The following is an 18,923-nucleotide window of genomic DNA, read 5'->3' as shown; positions in this document are numbered from 1 at the left end:
GGCAAAAGCTAGGCAATCAAAAATTGTTTTCCCTTAGGTCACTTCAAAGCAAAACGAGAATATTTTAAGATGTTATTTGATACGAAATATACCTCCTTAGTCACAAAAATTCTAGAGAGTGCGATTAACACTTATTTTCATGTAAATAATAAGTGATACTATCTGACTGATCTATCACTTAAAATTTTAAGATGTATTTATGGCCCCATAAAGAATAAGGGAATGTGGAGGATCCAAACCAACAAAGTGCTACAAGAACTTTATAAAGACCCAGATATAATAGCACACATTAAAAATAGAAGACTACGGTGAGCAGGCCATGTGACAAGAAGAGAAGAGGACACAATGTGGTATCAGATGGTCTACCAAGAGGAAAGCGACCTACAGGACGGCCATGTCTACACTGGAAACACCAAATTTAGAAAAACATGAGACAAATGGAAATAGATGCTGGCTGGATGTGAGACCAAGAAAGATGGCGGGGCATTGTTTGCAACGCCAAAAACTTCCTAAGGTTTGAATGGCCTATTAGTTGCAGTTGATGGGTCTCACAAATCCAATTCAGTTAATGCTGGAAGTTCAAGACTGTCTAAAAGGAAACAGTATTAACACATTCAATGCAGGCCCAATTTTCACTAATGTCGTCAGAGTCGGCCGATAAAATAAGAAAGAAAAATACAGAGAGGTTTTCGCGCCATAACTTCCGTTCGAATACTGCTATTTACAAACAGTGCACATGGGTTGAAAGAAGGAAGCTTGCTGAAGGCCATGGACACAATCAGAAGACTCAGAAGTGAATATTAGTCACGTACGGAGGCGGAGAAAGCCCCCCCCCCCCCCCGTCCGACCAGCAGAGCATGTCAATTGACGTGCTCCGTATCTCGGCTTGGACAGGACTACGTCTATTGAAGTGCTCTGCACTGAATGTGTTAAAGCAAACATATGTTATTTCCTGTATTTTCTAATTCATTTCTGTATCCTGCTGCTACCTAGTTAGTGGCAATCACATGTCAGTGGGCGTGCATCCACCACTAATCAACTCATCTTCCTTTGAAATAATCAATTTGTTATTGTTGATTCACTGGGTACATAATCCATATTGAAATGATAATTCACTTACCAAGGCCAGAAAGTCTTTGATGCTCGACAATGAAGGAAGAGCCAGCACAAAATCCTCCGATTGATGCCACCGACCATTCCAAACTACTCGAGAGAAGGTCCACTTCTTCCACCTAAAATATTGAAGTATAAAAACAAATACTTGAGTTAAAAATCCTTAGGCAATTCCAGGAAAACATTCTACCAGCCATAACCCAAGTAACAATCAAATGACCCATTAAAAATACAAAAATACAATACTTGTGTTTGTAAATATGGACATTAAGGCAAGATAACAGAAAAAATTAGTGCAGTCAGTAGCCCATACGTGGGAAAGATTTCATGTTCTAACATAAATAAAAATAGTGTAGGAATTAACAATAAACCGGAAATGTTAACCAAACATCTGAAGAGCTTCACTTTAAAAATAAGGCAATGTTAACCCACCATTCTTTTTGGTTTTTTTTCTGTTGTCCCAAGTTAAAAATGCCTGCCCCTTACTTGGGACACCTTTGTTTTCTAATCCCCATACCATATTACAGCTAAAATACTCCAGCCTGGGCCACTGTACTAGGATTTTTATTAACATTTAACAGTAACAACATTTACTTGCAAAAAGCACATGAATTCAAGAAAAAAAATCAAATAAATCAGCACACTACTCTTTGAAGACAATGCGATTATGCAACAATAGATACCACTCAGAGCACTCCCTGTGTTTACATCGTGGTAGCCAACCTGAAAAAGCATTAAGTCCAATTTTGTCCTAAGTTAGATCCCTGTCCCAAGCATGCGCCATTGACTTCAATAATTTTGTAAAGGAAGCTCTTAGCATGAGATTTCAGCACCCATATGACAATGAATGTAATTCCAGTGCCCAGATGCTCACAAAAAATAATTGCAGAACCTAGTGAAATAAGAGAAAAAATTAGCATGGGATTCGGTCAATCTTGCATTAACGGGAAAATTAGTAACACACTTTCAAATGCAGTTGCTTAGTCATTTTTTTTCATGTGCTTTTCATCTGCCTTTTTATTATTTGTAAGCTTTAACTGTGAATCAAATATGGCATCTTGGAAGAACAATAACTTGTATATAAGATGGAATTAAGAAGTATACTCTAGAAAACACAACTCTGAGGCAAAAAACAACTCAACTCAATTTCAATACATTTTGTGCCGCAGTTTGCTGTTAATCCTGCATAAAAATGGTGCAGAGAACACAAATTTTTTACTCTGATTGCTGTGAAGATGACTTTTTGATAAGTGATACGATTCCTCATAATTCACTCAGTCGATCCACTTTATCTTCATCATTATTCAGTAGCACCACATTCCAAATTTGAAAAAAAAAATGAATTAGCTTTTTAAAAGGTGTGTAAACGAGTTTCTTCTCCATTTCATATAACAAAATATAGTTAAACCTCTGCCTTAACAACCCCTGCTAAACGAAAAACTATATTGAACGAACGAATGCTATTGGTCCCACCTAATGCCCACGTAAAAGCAGTAGTGAGAAACCCCGAGGAACTAACTCCTCTTTTACGAAAACTCCTAAACAACAAAATGAAATTTTGGCATGATCAAGTGATATTCACCTCTCAATGACCAATTTTTCCAGTAATTTTTTTAAGTTTTATATGAAAAAATCTAGTACAGTGAGTCCTCGTTTAACGTCACTTACCGTTCCTGAAAAATGTGAGTATAAACGAAATGACGTAAATCGAAGCATAATATCCCATAAGAAACAATGTAAAAAGTGAATATCGGGTCCTGGACCTCACAATTCCTACATGAAAAAAATTTAGCGTATCATATCTGGGGCATTTTTTACGATGGGAATGCCAAACTATGGCATAAATACGAGTTCCTGTCTTCATCGACGACAATATCAGCAGTGACGTAAATCCTTCTCCATTTTTGTATCTTCCCGCATTTGCTTTTCGGCTTCGCTATGGTGGTCGCCCGGGCGAGCGTCGCCTGGGCATCATCATCGCTGAAACATCGTTGCAGTTACAGGAACCAAAATTATAGTGAACACGCCGAAAAAAGTGACGACAAAAACTCCCGAGTTCTACACGGAAAAATTCCTTGAAATCAATTTTTAGGTTCCCGAAAACCATTATGTCAAGTATAATCTTGCGCACCTACCTAAGAATTCATTTTGCAGAAAATTTGCTAAAACCGTAATCACAGTTAACAATAAACACACCGTTTTACACTTCGTTTAGACTGACTGTATTACCCGTATTACCGCCCACAAAACGAACAACCTTCAACGCCCGCCGCTTCGCGTTTTTTTCTCGCACGAAATTTAAAAGCCCTGACGTTATCGCGAAGCGAAGGTGCGATAAACGAATGATGGTCTCAAAATTTTCGTGACGTTATCGCGAAATGACGTTAAACGGGGTGACGTAGAACGAGGACTCACTGTATCTGAATTCCCCTCCCCTTATTAATACAGCATCCCAATTATCCGGCTGCAGTATGTCCATGCTGCGGATAAACGGTGCATTATTTTCACTCTCACTCAATATTTACGTGATCTTCATAAAAAATAAAACTGAACGCAAAATCACTGCAATTACTCCATTTTAATGCTAGAATACACCGGATTTATTATTTCAATTATAATCCCCTTCGTAAAACACAAGCAATCGCATGCTAGCTGCAGTTACGGGAGCCCCATGTTCCTGTTTTCCAAGACTCGCAGTGTGCGACCACGCTCCGTGACCACAGATACACATCCCGCAGCAGTTGCAATCCAGGCATATTGTGTGAGATGCGACAACGTGGCGTGGTGCCTGAAAGTGTAGTCTCCGACATCACGCAGTGTTTTGAAGCATTTGAACGAACCACTATTCAGTATTCGTGATCACGTGGTTTTCGAAACGAGGTCTTAAAAGGAGCAGTAATAATACGAGTGCAACCATGTTATCGCCAATAACATGACTGCGGACTGGCAAAGAAAGCTCTCAACGAATCTGGTAAGCACTCTAAAATAACTGAGTAACAACATAAATAATAATAATAATGTATTGGTTGCCGTACGTAAATTATGAACATAACAACACAATATAGTGAAAGTTTGCTTTATTTGTGTTTTCCGATTATTCTCTCCCCATCATTAGCCCGGATATGTGCTAAAATTATTGAAGCGCAGGCAAAGAAAATAGACCAGTGCTATGAGAAAATCGAAACTTTGGCAAGTGAAAATGTTCTTCTTAGGACAAAATTATCTGAGGTTCAAGTGCACTACAATGATCTGGAAATTCTATTGTTGATAAGGTATGCTATCAAAAAATGTTGAAATTCACAGTGTCCCCTTCACTAATGGTGAAAACCTTACTGGTGTTGTAGGTAAAATTGGAGCAGAGCTTGGCCTTGAGTTAAGCAAGAGTAATATTGACTATTGCTTTCGCTTGAAGCCCTAGCAAAATGGCAAGCCTGGGAGCATACATGTGAGGTTCAACAGTCCGCACGTCAAGGAGGCTTTATTAGCTTAAACGCAGGCTTAAGAGAAATTTATCCACGCGTCATTTAACCCTGGACAACATTCCACCATCAGACGTACCAATTTACATTAACAAATCCCTGTGACCTGGCCACCGTAGACTCCTCAGTGCTGCAAGAGAAGCTGAGAAAACTAAAAGATATACCTACCTCTAGATTTGCGGTGGGAAAATATTTATGAGGAAGGCGGAAAAGGAACGAGTCATTGTATTGACTACCATGGAGGACTTAAGCGAGCTGCAAATATCCTTCTTTATTTTTTTCAATGACTTCATTGCCTTAACTCAATTAAATCTAAAAAAGAGGTGCTTATTGTGCATCAAAATGTAAGAAGTCTGAGAAGTAACTTTGACAGTTTTATATCTCATATACAGTAAAACTTTGATTTTACGCAGTTGGAGGGACCGAAATATAGGCACTGTGTAAAATCAAGAGTTGGTATTGAGGAGGAGTATAGTTTTCAGGATATCACTTGCTCATTATTTTTAGAACGCTTAGTCATACACTTTAGTATAGTTCTGATTTAAACCAGAACCAGAAACAGTCTCACATACAAGGTTTTACAGTAAAGGAGTATGAAATCCTTTTCAATTGCGTCAGATATATGTTTCCCAGATTCAATAACTCATTTGGAGGCTAGAAAATGAAGCCTAATAATCTTATTTTCTCACAAGCAACACCACAGATGACGTGTTACCTTAAGAAAAACAACGTTGCATTCCTGAACAATGTTTCCCATGGTTGAATCGCTAGCATTTCTGGCACTAAGATTACTTCTGTTACCCAGGAGAAATTTCAGAATGGTGATACAAATTGCTCGCAGAGAAGTTAATTTTCAATAATATTCCCATTAAAAGCAGTTTTCAGGAAATCCGTTTCACTACCTGCAGACAAACAAAGATTGGAGATCGAAGAAATGAGACATCTGAGGATTGTCATCCAAATTAACCCCATTACAGGGAGCAAAATTTTGCTAATATGTACATCACAAAGGCTTTACACCCTGTGGGCCTGGGTTCAAGTCCTGGCAGTAGCAGAAACTTATCAGAGATGGCCCTATCCCTACTTGAGTGTAATGTGGAGGGCACTTCCAGTGCACCACTCTGTCCAGCAGATGCGACGTTAAGGTTCCAAAGGGACCAGGCCTATCATTACAGCCTAGCTAATGCCAACATAGGGTTCCTATCCCACCACCCCTTACTTCATGGAGCTAATGACCCCAGATGTTGGTTACCACCTTCCAAATAGTATACCATAGATAATAGGGAGCACATAGGACCCGGGGTATTCGTAATTTCACATTTTTCTGTTGTTTAGATCACTTTTTAATTGAGCTATTGAAATAACCGCACAACTGCCGTCATGCCACCAGTGACGAATAAAAAATGATTAATAGTCCAGAACAATTTTCCCTCTTTATAATTTTTGCACATTAAAATAGCATTTTCCCATGAAATTTTAGCATTAGTAGATTGAATCTACCGGGTATAGCTTCTCTGTCGGCATTCTTCTGCGAATTCAGCACCGGGACCTTCGACTCACAAGCAGTGTGACTCATCTTCACGTAATATTTTGCTTCCCCATATCTGATAACAACACCAGACACTTTTTGTATTTCGATTTAATGGCACTAAGCCATTCCTGATTTTAAAGGGACTGCCTTATCATTCAAGTCTTGAATTAGACTTCCATGATTACATGACGATTGACGACGCGAGTTATTCTCCGAGGGCATTAACTCCCATTCCATTAAAAATAAACACTTGCCTCCTAGCATAGTTAAGGTAATAGCTCTTCAAGTTCCAACCATGTTTCATTTCAACCAATTGACAATGAGATACAAGTTGAGTCAGTTCTGATAAGCGCGCACCACGCAAGTAAATTTTCCCTCGCCCCAATTCGTCCCACAGCTGTGGGGTTAGCCCGAGGAATAAGACAACGCATGCTGCTATTACCATCAAGCTGAATCACCATCGACTTACGTCCATACTAGAAGTACGACTATCTTTTTTGGATCACCTTGGAAGCCAAAATTTTCGTACAGGAGGATTTTTAGCGGCTTATTTCACCGTTATATTTAACTGGGGCAACGAAAAACATAAAGTTGGCAAAATTCTAGAAAACCTTTCGTTAGGGATAGATATTTGAGCTAATCAAAAATGTCTAACAACTAACGTTCATGAGGACCTCGACCAAGCTGTTTTCAATTGGCTTTCTTGGGCATGGGTGAGAATGATTCCCATTTGAGGACCCATCTTGCAGGAACAAGCTCGAATGGAGGCCCTGAAGTTGGGAATGGATAGCTTCACAGCATCCAATGGGTGCCTCAAAAAATTTTAAAGACGATGGAACCTGACATCATTGAAGATTTGTGGGGAGGAAGCCTCTGTAAATCCTGAAGTCGTGGAGAGTTGAAAATACATATTTAACACAGATGAAGCAGGTTTTTTTATAATAGGGTGGTTTCCTATTATTTATTTATTGCCTAAATCAAAAGATTACTACTCCTGGAGTACGTATTTCACGCTTTTAGATTTTTAAATGACGATATCTATTTTCGCGATTAAATGAAAAGCGAACATTTTCAAGCGCACGAAAACACGACGGCTAGGTATGAATGCTGGGAAAACACCATGTAACGTCGCTCTGGTTCCCGCTGCTGCAAGTGAGGCGACCTTGGGGCAAGGCTTCGAGCGCTGGTACGACGCAGGATGCCAGCAGGTAGCAGAGTACCCTGCTAGCTGGTAGTGCTTGACTTAAATAAGGATTATTAATACCTTATCAAACGAAGGAAACTTTCCGACCTTAGCCAGCTTTAATATGTGATTATTAAGACATGTTTCCCTGAGCTCTGTGCCTCATGCATGCATTGGTGATCTCAGATGATGTAAAACTCCTATCCTCTCGTGTAAAAACTAGGTCCCTGTGACATCACGTGGAGTGGCATCGCATGGGTGCCAATCTGGCCTTTTTCAAATGAGGATAAAATTGACCATTGCCATTCATCTAAACCAGTATTTTTAAAACCAAATAATATGTTTATTATGAATGCACTAATGGTGGGTAACGAATCACAATCAATGCCTTTCGTTTTCCTTGATGAAGGAAACTACCCTATTTGATTCCTGACCGCACTCTGGCAGTAAAGGGAGAGGCATGCCACAGGGGAAAAATGAGTAAGGAACAGTTCACGGTAATCCTCTGCACCAACAGCGGCGGCTCGGAGAAGTTGCCTCTGTTTGTGGTGGGGAAATTCACTAAACTCCAATATTTTAAAAGGGTTAAAGTGATCCCTGCCCCTATGGAAATCCTAAAAATTCTTGGATGACGGCAACATTTTTTCGGTGATGGTTGGCGGGTGTTGATGCACACATGGGAGGAAAAAATAGAAAAATAGTGCTCTTCCTAGATCCAATTCTTGGATGACGGCAGCATTATGTCGGCGGTGGTTGGTGGGTGCTGATGCAGGCATGGGAGGAAAAAATAGAAAAATAGTGCTCTTCCTCGATCGCTGCACAGCCCACAACATTGAAGAACCCTTAGACCAAGGGATAATTTCTGCAGTGAAGCGGCATTACCATCGCATGTTGGTGGAGTTTTTGGTGTGCTACATGGATAAGAGTGATCGGCGAAATCTGAAGTGGACTATTTTGCAGGCAATGCAGTGGCTTTACGAAGCATGGAAGTTTGTGAGATCAGTCACCATAACCAAGTGTTTTTCAAAAGCCTGGTTTACTGTCAACGGCCAAACCTGCAACCCCTTGACAGAGAGTGATAGTGAAATTCGTGAGTTCTGGTGGGAACTCTCAAAAAATAATAACATTTAAGTGTTGATTAATTATTTTTTGGGGCAGATTCAAATTTAATAACCCGTGACGATGAATCACCCAATCAACATGCCTGAGGTGCCAATAATGATGATGGACCTGAGACTGAGTGTCCAAACTCTGCTTCAATCTGTGCAGCATTGGACTCTATTGAGAAGTTTACATTATGCACGGGCCTGTCAGAAAATGTTATGAGCACATTTAGAAAAGTTGAAGATGCAGCGGTGAAGGACTTGAGTGGAAAGACACGTCAGTCATCTTTGCTACCTATTTTAAACTGGAAAAATTGCAATGAATAAATTTAGTTTAAAATATTTTACGCCTTTTTTGCATTATCTTAATCTTTATTCACAAGTTCTCTCCGAGTGGCTGACAACAATAATTCGCTTCATTGAGGTAAGTAATTGGGTTTGTGTTTTGTATTACTTCACCATTAGAGTATAGAATGTCAGAACAGAGTTTTTTTCGCGCATGAGAAGTTTCCCATTGTTTTTTGACATAGACTATAATCCAGAAATTTCCACTGGTGTAATATTGCCATTAACTACTCAGCATTCTCTCATACTTAATGGAAAGAAAATTCCATAATAAGAGGTGTATGAAGTTATTTTGGTGACTGTTTAATGTTGCAGTACTAAATTCATATGTTATTCACAGGTAAAACACGATAAAAAAATTGGCCCTATTATCACTTCGCATGGATTTGGTTGAAGTAATATTTTTTAAACATGCAACTCCATACAGACAGTTTGGACAGAATAGGGACCTACGAAAATGCCATAGCTCCTTATTCTGTGGTTTGGTCATGGCTGTCACTCCGTAGACAACTTAGTACCAGGACTCACCGAAAGACATTACCTAAGGGGAATTCGTGCTGCTGGAGAGAAAACCCCCAATGGAGGTGCGCATTTGGTGCCAATCACGGGAAAAGAAGAGAAAGCGCGTTATGGTGTGAACAATGTGCAGTGGGCTTATGCTTGAATTGCTTCCTATCATGTCACACAAAGCAGAATTACTAAGGTAAAGTCATTTGAATATTTCCATCTTGACGTTAGTAACAACAGAACGTAAGTACTTATATGAAATGATTCAGTAATAATAGAACAAATTCAAAGAAATGGGTGAAGTTATAATTTTTCAAGTAGGTAAAACGGGTAATCCTATCAAAAATATCCAATTGGTCATGAAATTTTCAACCCCATATCACTGAAATATATCATGTAATTATAAACAAATGCATTGAATGTTAGAGATCTCACAGCTTAATCTAAACTAATCTTAAATCTTTGAAAACCAAAAATGTATTCCTTAGTTTAGAGAACAAGATACATAAAACAATAAATCTGTATTAAAATTGCTTGAAAAATTATCATAGAGTAGCACATTATATAACACATGTTTACAAAAATTTTCGACGATAATGATCATATGTCATGAAAGTTATTAACTATTGAATGATAGCATACTAAAAAAGGTGAGGTCATCAAAATTGCATCCGGCCACTAGGATAGGATTCAATTAAATGCCCGAAGCACTTGAGGGGTTAACACTATTTTCACATTTATATTGTTAAGCCTTCTGTTGATTTTTCTGTAGTAAATTTGTGTCTATATTCCCTTTGTAGAAATTTTTCGTTTTATGCCACGAGTTTATTCATTGAGTATCAATAAAATCAATAATTTTACAAGAATTGACATAATTGGTGTCTGGATCAGGATATATTTAAAATTTATATTAATGGCTTTCCTATTTCATGGTTCCGTTACCGTGGTACCGATTTCGCGATTAAGTACACAATAGAAATGGCTTTTCATGGTGCTAAATTTATTTTGGAGTTAAGGAGATGAGACGAGTCTTGTCCGAGACGAGACTGGGGTTCACGAGACGAGACTAGAAATGATACCAGAGTGCAGAAAACGAGACTGAGACGAGACTGGCGCAAGTCTTGTCTCACAGCAACACTAACAACTATTGCAATAGAATTTTCTTGATTTCACTTCTAGAAATGCTGCCACCCGCTGCCCATTTTAATCGGTCGACGAAAGCCACCACTTGCGTTGCATGGTGGAGCAATCTGAATTTCATGGCAATAAAACTATAATTGGGGCTGTTAACATAAATTTATATTCATTATGACAACATCCATTGATTTCATAACTTTTCTGAGTAAACCTCATGAGTGTATGTACTCTAATTCAACTATTGAGAATAAATGGATCACTTTGCACTCATAGCTACGCTGCATGCAAATTTTTGAAAACCAATTATAAAGCATGCGACATGATGAAATGCAGTAGACTCTCGTTATTACGAAGATCACGAGACCAAAAAATCTGAGGTTCGTAATAACAAAGTTCGTACGAACGTTTGTTTCAGGAATCATTGAAAAAAGTGTATTATACACGCGATTAAACCACGTGGAAATATATGTAAACAGGAAAATTCGTTTCAGTTTCTCAACAGAAGAATGCGGCATGATGCAATCAAGGGTTGATATCTTCCCGAATGCAGTAATTCTGGTATACAAACTAGATGTGTTCCAAGACCTTTTTCCAAAGTTAATAAACCCACAGTCCGGCCACCGAGAGTTGCCCGATGACAGGCGGAATGGTCTAGTTCAGGTTAGGGGGCACGGCTGCCAGGTAAGAAAGGGAAACGCCTACAAAGGGCTCCGTGAAGAAAGGGAAGGGACGACGAGCGTGAAGCACCCAGGGGAAGAATCACTTGTTTTGGTGGATCAGGCTTATTTCGGCGCTTCTTATGCATTTGACAACGTTGTATGACTAGGCGAGAGTGTAAGCTGCGTTCAGAGGATAGCGATTGGCTATATATCATGCTGGCGAAGGGTTATCCACCCCTCGTATTGTGCCGTCATCGGACAACTCTCGCCGGCCGGACTGTATGTAAGGCATCGAGGAGTACGGTTATCCTGAGAAATGCAACACTGCAACACACTTACGCACTGACTCACTATCGTGACGAACTGATCTACCTGGGGTTGTGGTGCATATGGAGCCAAAAATATAGCTCCCTGCGGTGACGAAGAATGGGCAAAATGCTGAACAGTTCCTATATTCACTCCGGAATCTATGACACTTTGTTCATATTTTGCCCACAGTGAGAATTCCCCAACGTCACACCGCGTAGCAACGGCCAAATGGGAAGGTGCCAAATTAGAAATTTGAAATTTTTGAATGCCCGTGCCTCTGAAAATTTATGAATCGAATGTGCCAAGGAAGATGACTAACTGTACGTCCAATTTATGAGCATTTATGAGTTGGTCACCATGACTCCAGAAGAATGAAGCTTTTTATATGATGTTGCGAGTAAATTGAATATTGAGCCATAATTGGTGTTCTTGAGCACAGTACACGAGAAGAACTTAAACGTGGCACAATTATTAACGCTTAGTGTAGTGAACATCGACCTAAATGCTGTTGCTTATGCGTGAAACTTACACCACATCAAGTCAATGAAGCTTACATCACTTATCCAACAGAAAAAAGTTTAAAAAAAAAATTAGCAGCCAATTGGCGACGAGAAGGTCACTTTGTAAGATATAGGTTATTCCCCAAAACAGATCTTCCTGAATTGAGGAAAAAATCGTGTCTAGAAATTTTTGAAATGGTATTTTTGCATGAAACTTTTTTTCTCATGGAAGAATCAGATAATTATACTACAGTGGTGGGGTTTTAACAGGGTTCCATGCAAGAAATGCTCCTGGGATGATTCTGGGGATATCCACAACTCAATAGTTGCCGTAGCCAAGCAAAGGAATAAGTTCCTTGTGATAAGTAAATGCCTTCATTGAGCAGACAATACGATGCCCGACAAGAAAGAATGAATGCGCATTTCGGTATTCATCCTTGCATGCAATTCATTTGGCAGAAGTCAATCCCTTTTGTTGGTGGTGATGGAATATTTTTTCTTGGCTTTTGGATGTAGCTGTTCACAATCTGTTCACAATCGGAAATCTGGTCCTTGCATGTAACAATTAGAGTTCAGGCGTGTAATAGCGCAAACATAACTGGCCATATATCGACGCGAACACAAGTATAGCCGCCATACTACTTCATTTTCAACAGAGGCAGACAATGAAATATGTAACGATGCTAATGATCATTTAGTCCCTGTTATACTAAATAAAATATGTCATCGCTGTGTTGGAGAATATTGTGCTTCCGTCAACCGCTCTGCATGTGATACATGTAATATGGACAAATATTGCTTTTCTGCTTACCACTCAAAATGGTATGTATATGCCGGCATTCAAATTTAAATCAAACTTTAGTTAATTAGAAACAAATTGATTCACATTTCATTAAATTTTATACTATGATACACTCTTATATGTTGTGAGAATATTTTTCAAATATGTATTTATTCTATGTATTTACTAAAATTAGGGAACTACATTTTCAACTGTTGTAAATTTTTGCCATGTAAAAATATCATTGTAAAAATAAAATGTACCTTCAACAAATCCACTTATTGTGTCAATTGTGTGTGGCTCTGTAATTTCATAACACTCCTGACAAAAACTTCACATAAATTTAACATCATTTTTCTTGATGTGTATTTGAAGAGTTTTTAATACAGGCGGTCCCCGACTTTCGTACACAATGCGTTCCCGAAAACTTGTACGAAAGTCGAATGTACGAAAGTCGAACCATTGACTTCCATACTAATTAGGGGTTACGTTCCAAAAGAGCGGAATATACGTACTAAAACCTTTTTTTTTTCAAGGAATTCTTTACAATTGACTTAATTTTAATAATATGTTAATAAAACTCCTCAAATCATCTAATTTCTTTCGAAAATACGCAGAAAATGCAAATAAAAGCTTAAAAAACAAGAACTCCGTTGGCTATCGAGTGAAACTTCCTCTTGGCGTTTAAGTTGACATTCTACTTATTACGTCCACTTTAAATAAAAGGACATATCATGAAGCATAACAAAATGTAGTTGTTGAACCCGCACTCTGGATACCTTTTAATTTTTACACCAAAATTCGACATTTGGCAGGTGACATTCGTGATCGCGTATATTTCGCATGTTATTCAAAAAAGACAAAAGACAAACGGAATTCGGGTGATATTTCGTGTTATATCGTTGCTGAAGGTTTACATGAATTAAACAGCACTCAAACGAAAGAATACAATTAGAAAGAAGATCTTACTAGTTTTATTGAAAGCTATTTGATGATGTATAGTCAACTTCTTTTGAAAAATATCTTCAATGAAGGCTTTCTTTTTCTCTTGATAAAGGAGCCTATAGCAGGTAGTCTCTCTCCCAAATAAATCACCTAAATTAGAGTCAACTACCTTCCCTTCATTATATACGTTCGTATTGTTCGCATGTACTGCCATTTGAAACAATTGAATGTCGGGATGCGCATTAAACATCGCGGAAATTTTAAAAATATTACAGACCAACGTCCGAAAGTCCGAATTTAGCGTACGAAAGTCAAGTAAAAGGTGTCAATTTTGAACGTACGAAAGTGCGAATTGTACGAAAGTCGAGTGTACGAAAGTCGAGTGTACGAAAGTCGAGGACCGCCTGTACAAACATTATATATTTAAATATAACCCACATTTGAGAAATGACATTTTAAAAATCCAGAAAATTTATATTCTACAACATCACACTTCACATCGAAAAATTTATGAATCGCGGGCAATGGAACACTGAAAATTATGCTAAATTTTCAATAATTTACTTTAAATGTAAACTAAAGCTTGAAAATCCCAGATCCAGGTTAAATTTTCATGCCCCTGGGATGATGCAACGTGCCAATCGCCTCCGGGGAACCCACTCCCAATTAACAAAATGGCAAAATTTCAGTCCCTTGAGTTTCATTTAAGAGAGGTTTCACTGCATTTGTGCAATAGCAACCCATCTGTTCGGCTGTTCCAATGAGGTGTGTGAAACTGCATTACTGGGTTCACAGTAAAAAATGTATACAATGACCGCAGTCTCGAAGACCACAGCCCAACTTCCTTGAAAAATAGCCACACTAAATGTCAAATTTTGCAGCAGATTGAATGCGATACTGTTATGAAGTATTCAAAATTTGATAGCATAATAGGTGAGACTAGGCAGAGACTAATGCGACCTATGAAATCACGTGTCTTCCATTACCCATCAATTCATAAAATTTGGCCTCATCCATAAAACACGTCCATTGAGAAAGCCCAGAAAATTTTCACAAAAATCAGATTAAAAAATTTACCATGGGATATGGATAGTACTCATTCCCTTCATACAGTACATAAAATGAAAAATTAAAAAATTTAACTTACTGGAATATTGAAGTATTCTGTAATTCCTCTTCCAGTCCTTCCCAATGTTCCCAATGATAGACTCTCATCGATAAATATGCGTAGTTTGTACTTCTTTCGCAGTTCAATTAACTTAGGCAAAGGTGCAATATTCCCTGTATTCATGTATATCCCTTCCACCACTAAAAATCTGCGGGTGACCTTGGCCTTCTTTGGTTTCTGTTGGTAAAAATAATTATCATTATAAGATGCCAATCACAAATACGTGTGAAAAATCATACCAAACACTTTAGCAATAGCATGATATAACTACCAAAATATCTTGTCTAGCCTGATCCTCCAGCAGTCTTTCCAAGTCTTCCATATCATTATGCTTGAAAAATCTAATAGTACTCCGGGATGCATCCAAACCTTTTTGAATAGCAAAGTTGACATATTCATCACTGGAAAAAAAATAGAAAATGCAATCGATCATTTAAAAAATGGCTAAATTGTTACTAACGCAAAGTAATCATTGAAAAATTAAAGCTAGATAGCAGTAAATATGAAACGATATCCACACATTCATTAGTGTTTGTTTATATAGTAGCACATTTGGATGAGAGTTAAGTCACTAAATGGTCACAGCAATTAGAGAAAACAGACACAACTCATTTATATGATTACAATTTTGCACTAGCCAAAATCTCCATGTACTGTGGAAGATCGGTTGAAAGAGTCCTCCATAATCCCTGTTCAATCAATTTCTACGTCGAGCACTCGTTTTACCCGAAGGTGAAGGATGACGCCCATCAATTCTCACATTCACGCCTTTACTTACTTTCTTTCATAACGGTGTTATTTCACAGATGAATAACATTGTGCTGGCATTAATTGCGTATTAATTAGGGATGATTGGAGAGGATACCTAGGATCCAAATATCCGGAGACACCCTTCACCGGATACTTCAGATATAAAGTCGCTGAAGTAATCGAATCTGGATCAGAATTTTAAATTAATTCTTCAGTGAATGCAGCATCCCATTAGAGGGATGTGAAAATGTATAGATCTTCTCCCCGCATGGGCCGTTGCACTGCGATGCTTGTCCCACTCATTAACCATTTTGTTATGAGCTCTCGTAGAGGCTATGAAACAATTCCAACGGTGGAAAATTTTGAGGCAAAATAGGACAGGCACATGGTGTGACTCTTCCACGGAGATTGAACAACCAACTGGAGAATCTATTAGTCAACGCCGTAGAAAAAGGGTCTTCAACGCGCTGCCCGCCGGTTAATTTCTTGCGGTCCCGAGAGGCTAAAGACAATACTGTATCGCCCTACATAATATAAAATATACATCGACACACTCGTCAAAATTTGCATTGATTGACTAAACTTTTTAACCAATAAAGATTATTGCACTTTGAAATAGTCATCTTATTTAATTGGTGTGGTGATAAGTGACGTGGCGCACTGTGGCCCTTGAATTAAAAATGGTGAAGACCCGTGCCGTAGAATAATAACCACGTCAAAAGTAACTATGCCGCAGATTTCACAAAACCATCCTCGGCCCTTCATCAGCCCATGCTTCTTCTGTATTTTTTTCCGTACGGCGACCACACAGACCATGAATCAGTAGCTTTGAAAGAAAATATCAAGACACATGATAACAATGGACACGTGCCTCATCCCCACTTTATTTCATAAACTGACCATTTTCTTCCTACCTGCTCCAATTATCACTTTCTGCACTGCAAATACGAAACAAGTGACTTGCTTGGCTGATGATGCCTCAATAGCTTTCGGAAATTGGATGACATGCACGAGATTCAAAAAAGGATGACATCAAACGCGACGCACTTCTGACGATATTTAAGAAATTTCAAGCTCAAATTGATTGACACAAAGCTTTCTAGTTACAGCTCTAAATTGTTTTCTTATTTCATTGATGCGGTGATGCGTGACGTGGAGCATTGTGGCCCTTGAATTAAAACTGTTGAAGACCCCTGCCGTAGAATAATAACCACGTCATAAGTAACTACGCCGCAGATTTCATAAAACCCCCCTCGGCCCTTCATCAGCCCATGATTTTCCTGTATTTTTTTTCTTACGGAGACCAAACAGACCATGAATCATTAACTTTGAAAGAAAATTTCAATACACACGAGAACAATGGACACGTCATCCCCACCCTATTTCATAAACTGACCTTTTTCTTCCTACCTGCTTCAATTATCATTTTCTGTAGTGCAAATGCTAAGCAAGTGACTTGCTTGGCTGATGATACCTCAATAGCTTTCGGAAATTGGATGACATGCACGAGATTGAAATAAAGGATGACATCAGACGCGACGCACTTCTGACGGTATTTAAGATTTTTCCATCTCTAATTGATTGACACAAAGCTTTCCACTAACAAAAAGGCTATATCAATATTCAACATTGTCCAAACAGCACAATTTTCAAAGAATCAAGCTTACCGTGAGCACTCTCAAGCAAGAAGAGACGGTCTGGAAATGCCGACTGCGTGCAGCACATGGCTCTCCCGGCTACGCTTTGGAGACAACAACGCCACAAAATACCGAAGACCTGACGTATTCGTCTTAGACTCCCTCGACCCCTCGCCAATTGCCCCGCCTCATAGACGCCGGGTGCGCGCTCCTCCGTCTCATCCCCTCTTCTAGGCAATTCTGCTGCCCCCTCCTTCCCCTCGCTGCGCGGTCGGCTGTTTCTGCACCTCCCCGCGCGTGACATCAACGCTGATACAAACATTGCTAATTGTGTCGCAGGTTCCGCAGATGCAATTTGATACAATAATATACTTATAAAATTATCTATCTTTCATTGAGTGGACAATTTTAAATGAAATAAGGAGAACTCAATGTATTCCATGCAGGGGCGTGGCCAGGATGATATGTTTGGGAGGGGGAAAGGTGGGGGGGGGGGACCACGACCCGGCGCATAGTGGTCCGGATCTGGAAAAATGCGGACAAAAATCGTTTTTTTCAACTTTCTTGAAATTCGCTTTCACTGTGTAAGTTATGCAGTAAAACGTCTGGGGAATCACAATTCATGCTTACTTAAATAAAAAAAATTGTTAGCTTATATATTGCATTAATGTGGCGCTATTTCTTAAGGAAATGTGCCTCTTCCATTTCTTTCGAAAATTACGTATTTTAAATTTATTTTCGGATTTACATCAACAATAATATTATAAAATTAACTTCGTAGTATGGTATGGTATTTGGAGGAGGAGGCGACCGACAGCTAAAGTCATTTGTGCCAAGAGGGGGGGGAAGGAGATGAAGGGTGGACAGAAACCTGGCGTCCGAATTAGTGGTGAAAGGCGCCAAGGGGACCTTAACGTCCCTTCAGACGAACGAAGTGTTGCGCTAGGAATTTCCTCCACACAACATTTCAAGCAGGGATCAGGTAGCCTCCGAAAATTCTCTGCCACCGCCAGGATTTGAACCCAAGCCCACGGAGTGGGAAGCCAACACTCTAGCCACCACATCAACCCGATCCCCAATAACTTCGTACTATCATAAAACAGACATTATACTATAATAATATCTAGATATCAACCTTTTAGCGATATTGACGATTGCTGTAGGGGGTAAGTAAAGAGGAGTCATTTTTTTCGCAAAAATTCTCATAAATGTTCAGTTATAAAAAAAGTTATGTCGATTTTGGTGGAAATGTAAATTGGTGAAAAGAAAGTACAGTATTATAAAGGTATTACTAAAAAAAATCAGCTGCAAGTTTTTGCAAGTTAAGGAATATCAACGATTTTTGAGTCTATCCGCCGTACACGTGAGCGTCAATACATGGGCATTTGCACAGTGTAGACACGTGGTAAAATGTGTCTTCCTATGTCTAAATGACAAGAATTACAAAAAGTTTAAAATTTTATACAGTATTTTCAACTCTATTACAATCCAAACTCCCTATATAGAACAATAAAATAATTTTGGGGTTCGATGTTAAGCGCAGTTGCGATGCTGGGAGAGGGGAAGGAAAATATTTTCCTCTTTTTTCGATATAAAATATTTGCTTCTCAGAACGACTCTAATTGCATTTTGGCAATCCTTTGATGTAAAGACGACAGGCTACAAGGACTACTATTGGGAAAACCCACTACTGGATTCCCTTCTTCCAATTCAAACTGGCAGGAGACCCATTACCCGAACACGTGCTGGACCCAAGGGAAGTTGGGAGGGGTCCTA

The 18,923-nt window shown here is 38.9% G+C and overlaps 1 protein-coding gene across 1 annotated transcript in view; it reads right to left on the bottom strand.

The window, feature by feature from the left end:
• Nucleotides 1–18,923, bottom strand: part of LOC124170820 (serine palmitoyltransferase 1) — a 49,206-nt gene that overhangs the window by 9,119 nt on the left and 21,164 nt on the right. Inside the window, exons 6-8 of the mRNA XM_046549795.1 lie at nt 15,032–15,161; nt 14,740–14,937; nt 1,121–1,232 (exon numbers count right to left, since the gene is read on the bottom strand). Coding sequence (XP_046405751.1) covers nt 1,121–1,232; nt 14,740–14,937; nt 15,032–15,161 — 440 coding nt within the window. The remainder of the gene's footprint in view (nt 1–1,120; nt 1,233–14,739; nt 14,938–15,031; nt 15,162–18,923) is intronic.

This window comes from Ischnura elegans, chromosome X (genome assembly GCF_921293095.1).
Source record: "Ischnura elegans chromosome X, ioIscEleg1.1, whole genome shotgun sequence".
Taxonomy (NCBI): Eukaryota; Metazoa; Arthropoda; class Insecta; order Odonata; family Coenagrionidae; genus Ischnura; species Ischnura elegans.
The sequence above is the reverse complement of the archived record's forward strand: the minus strand, read 5'-3'. Positions and strand labels throughout refer to the sequence as shown.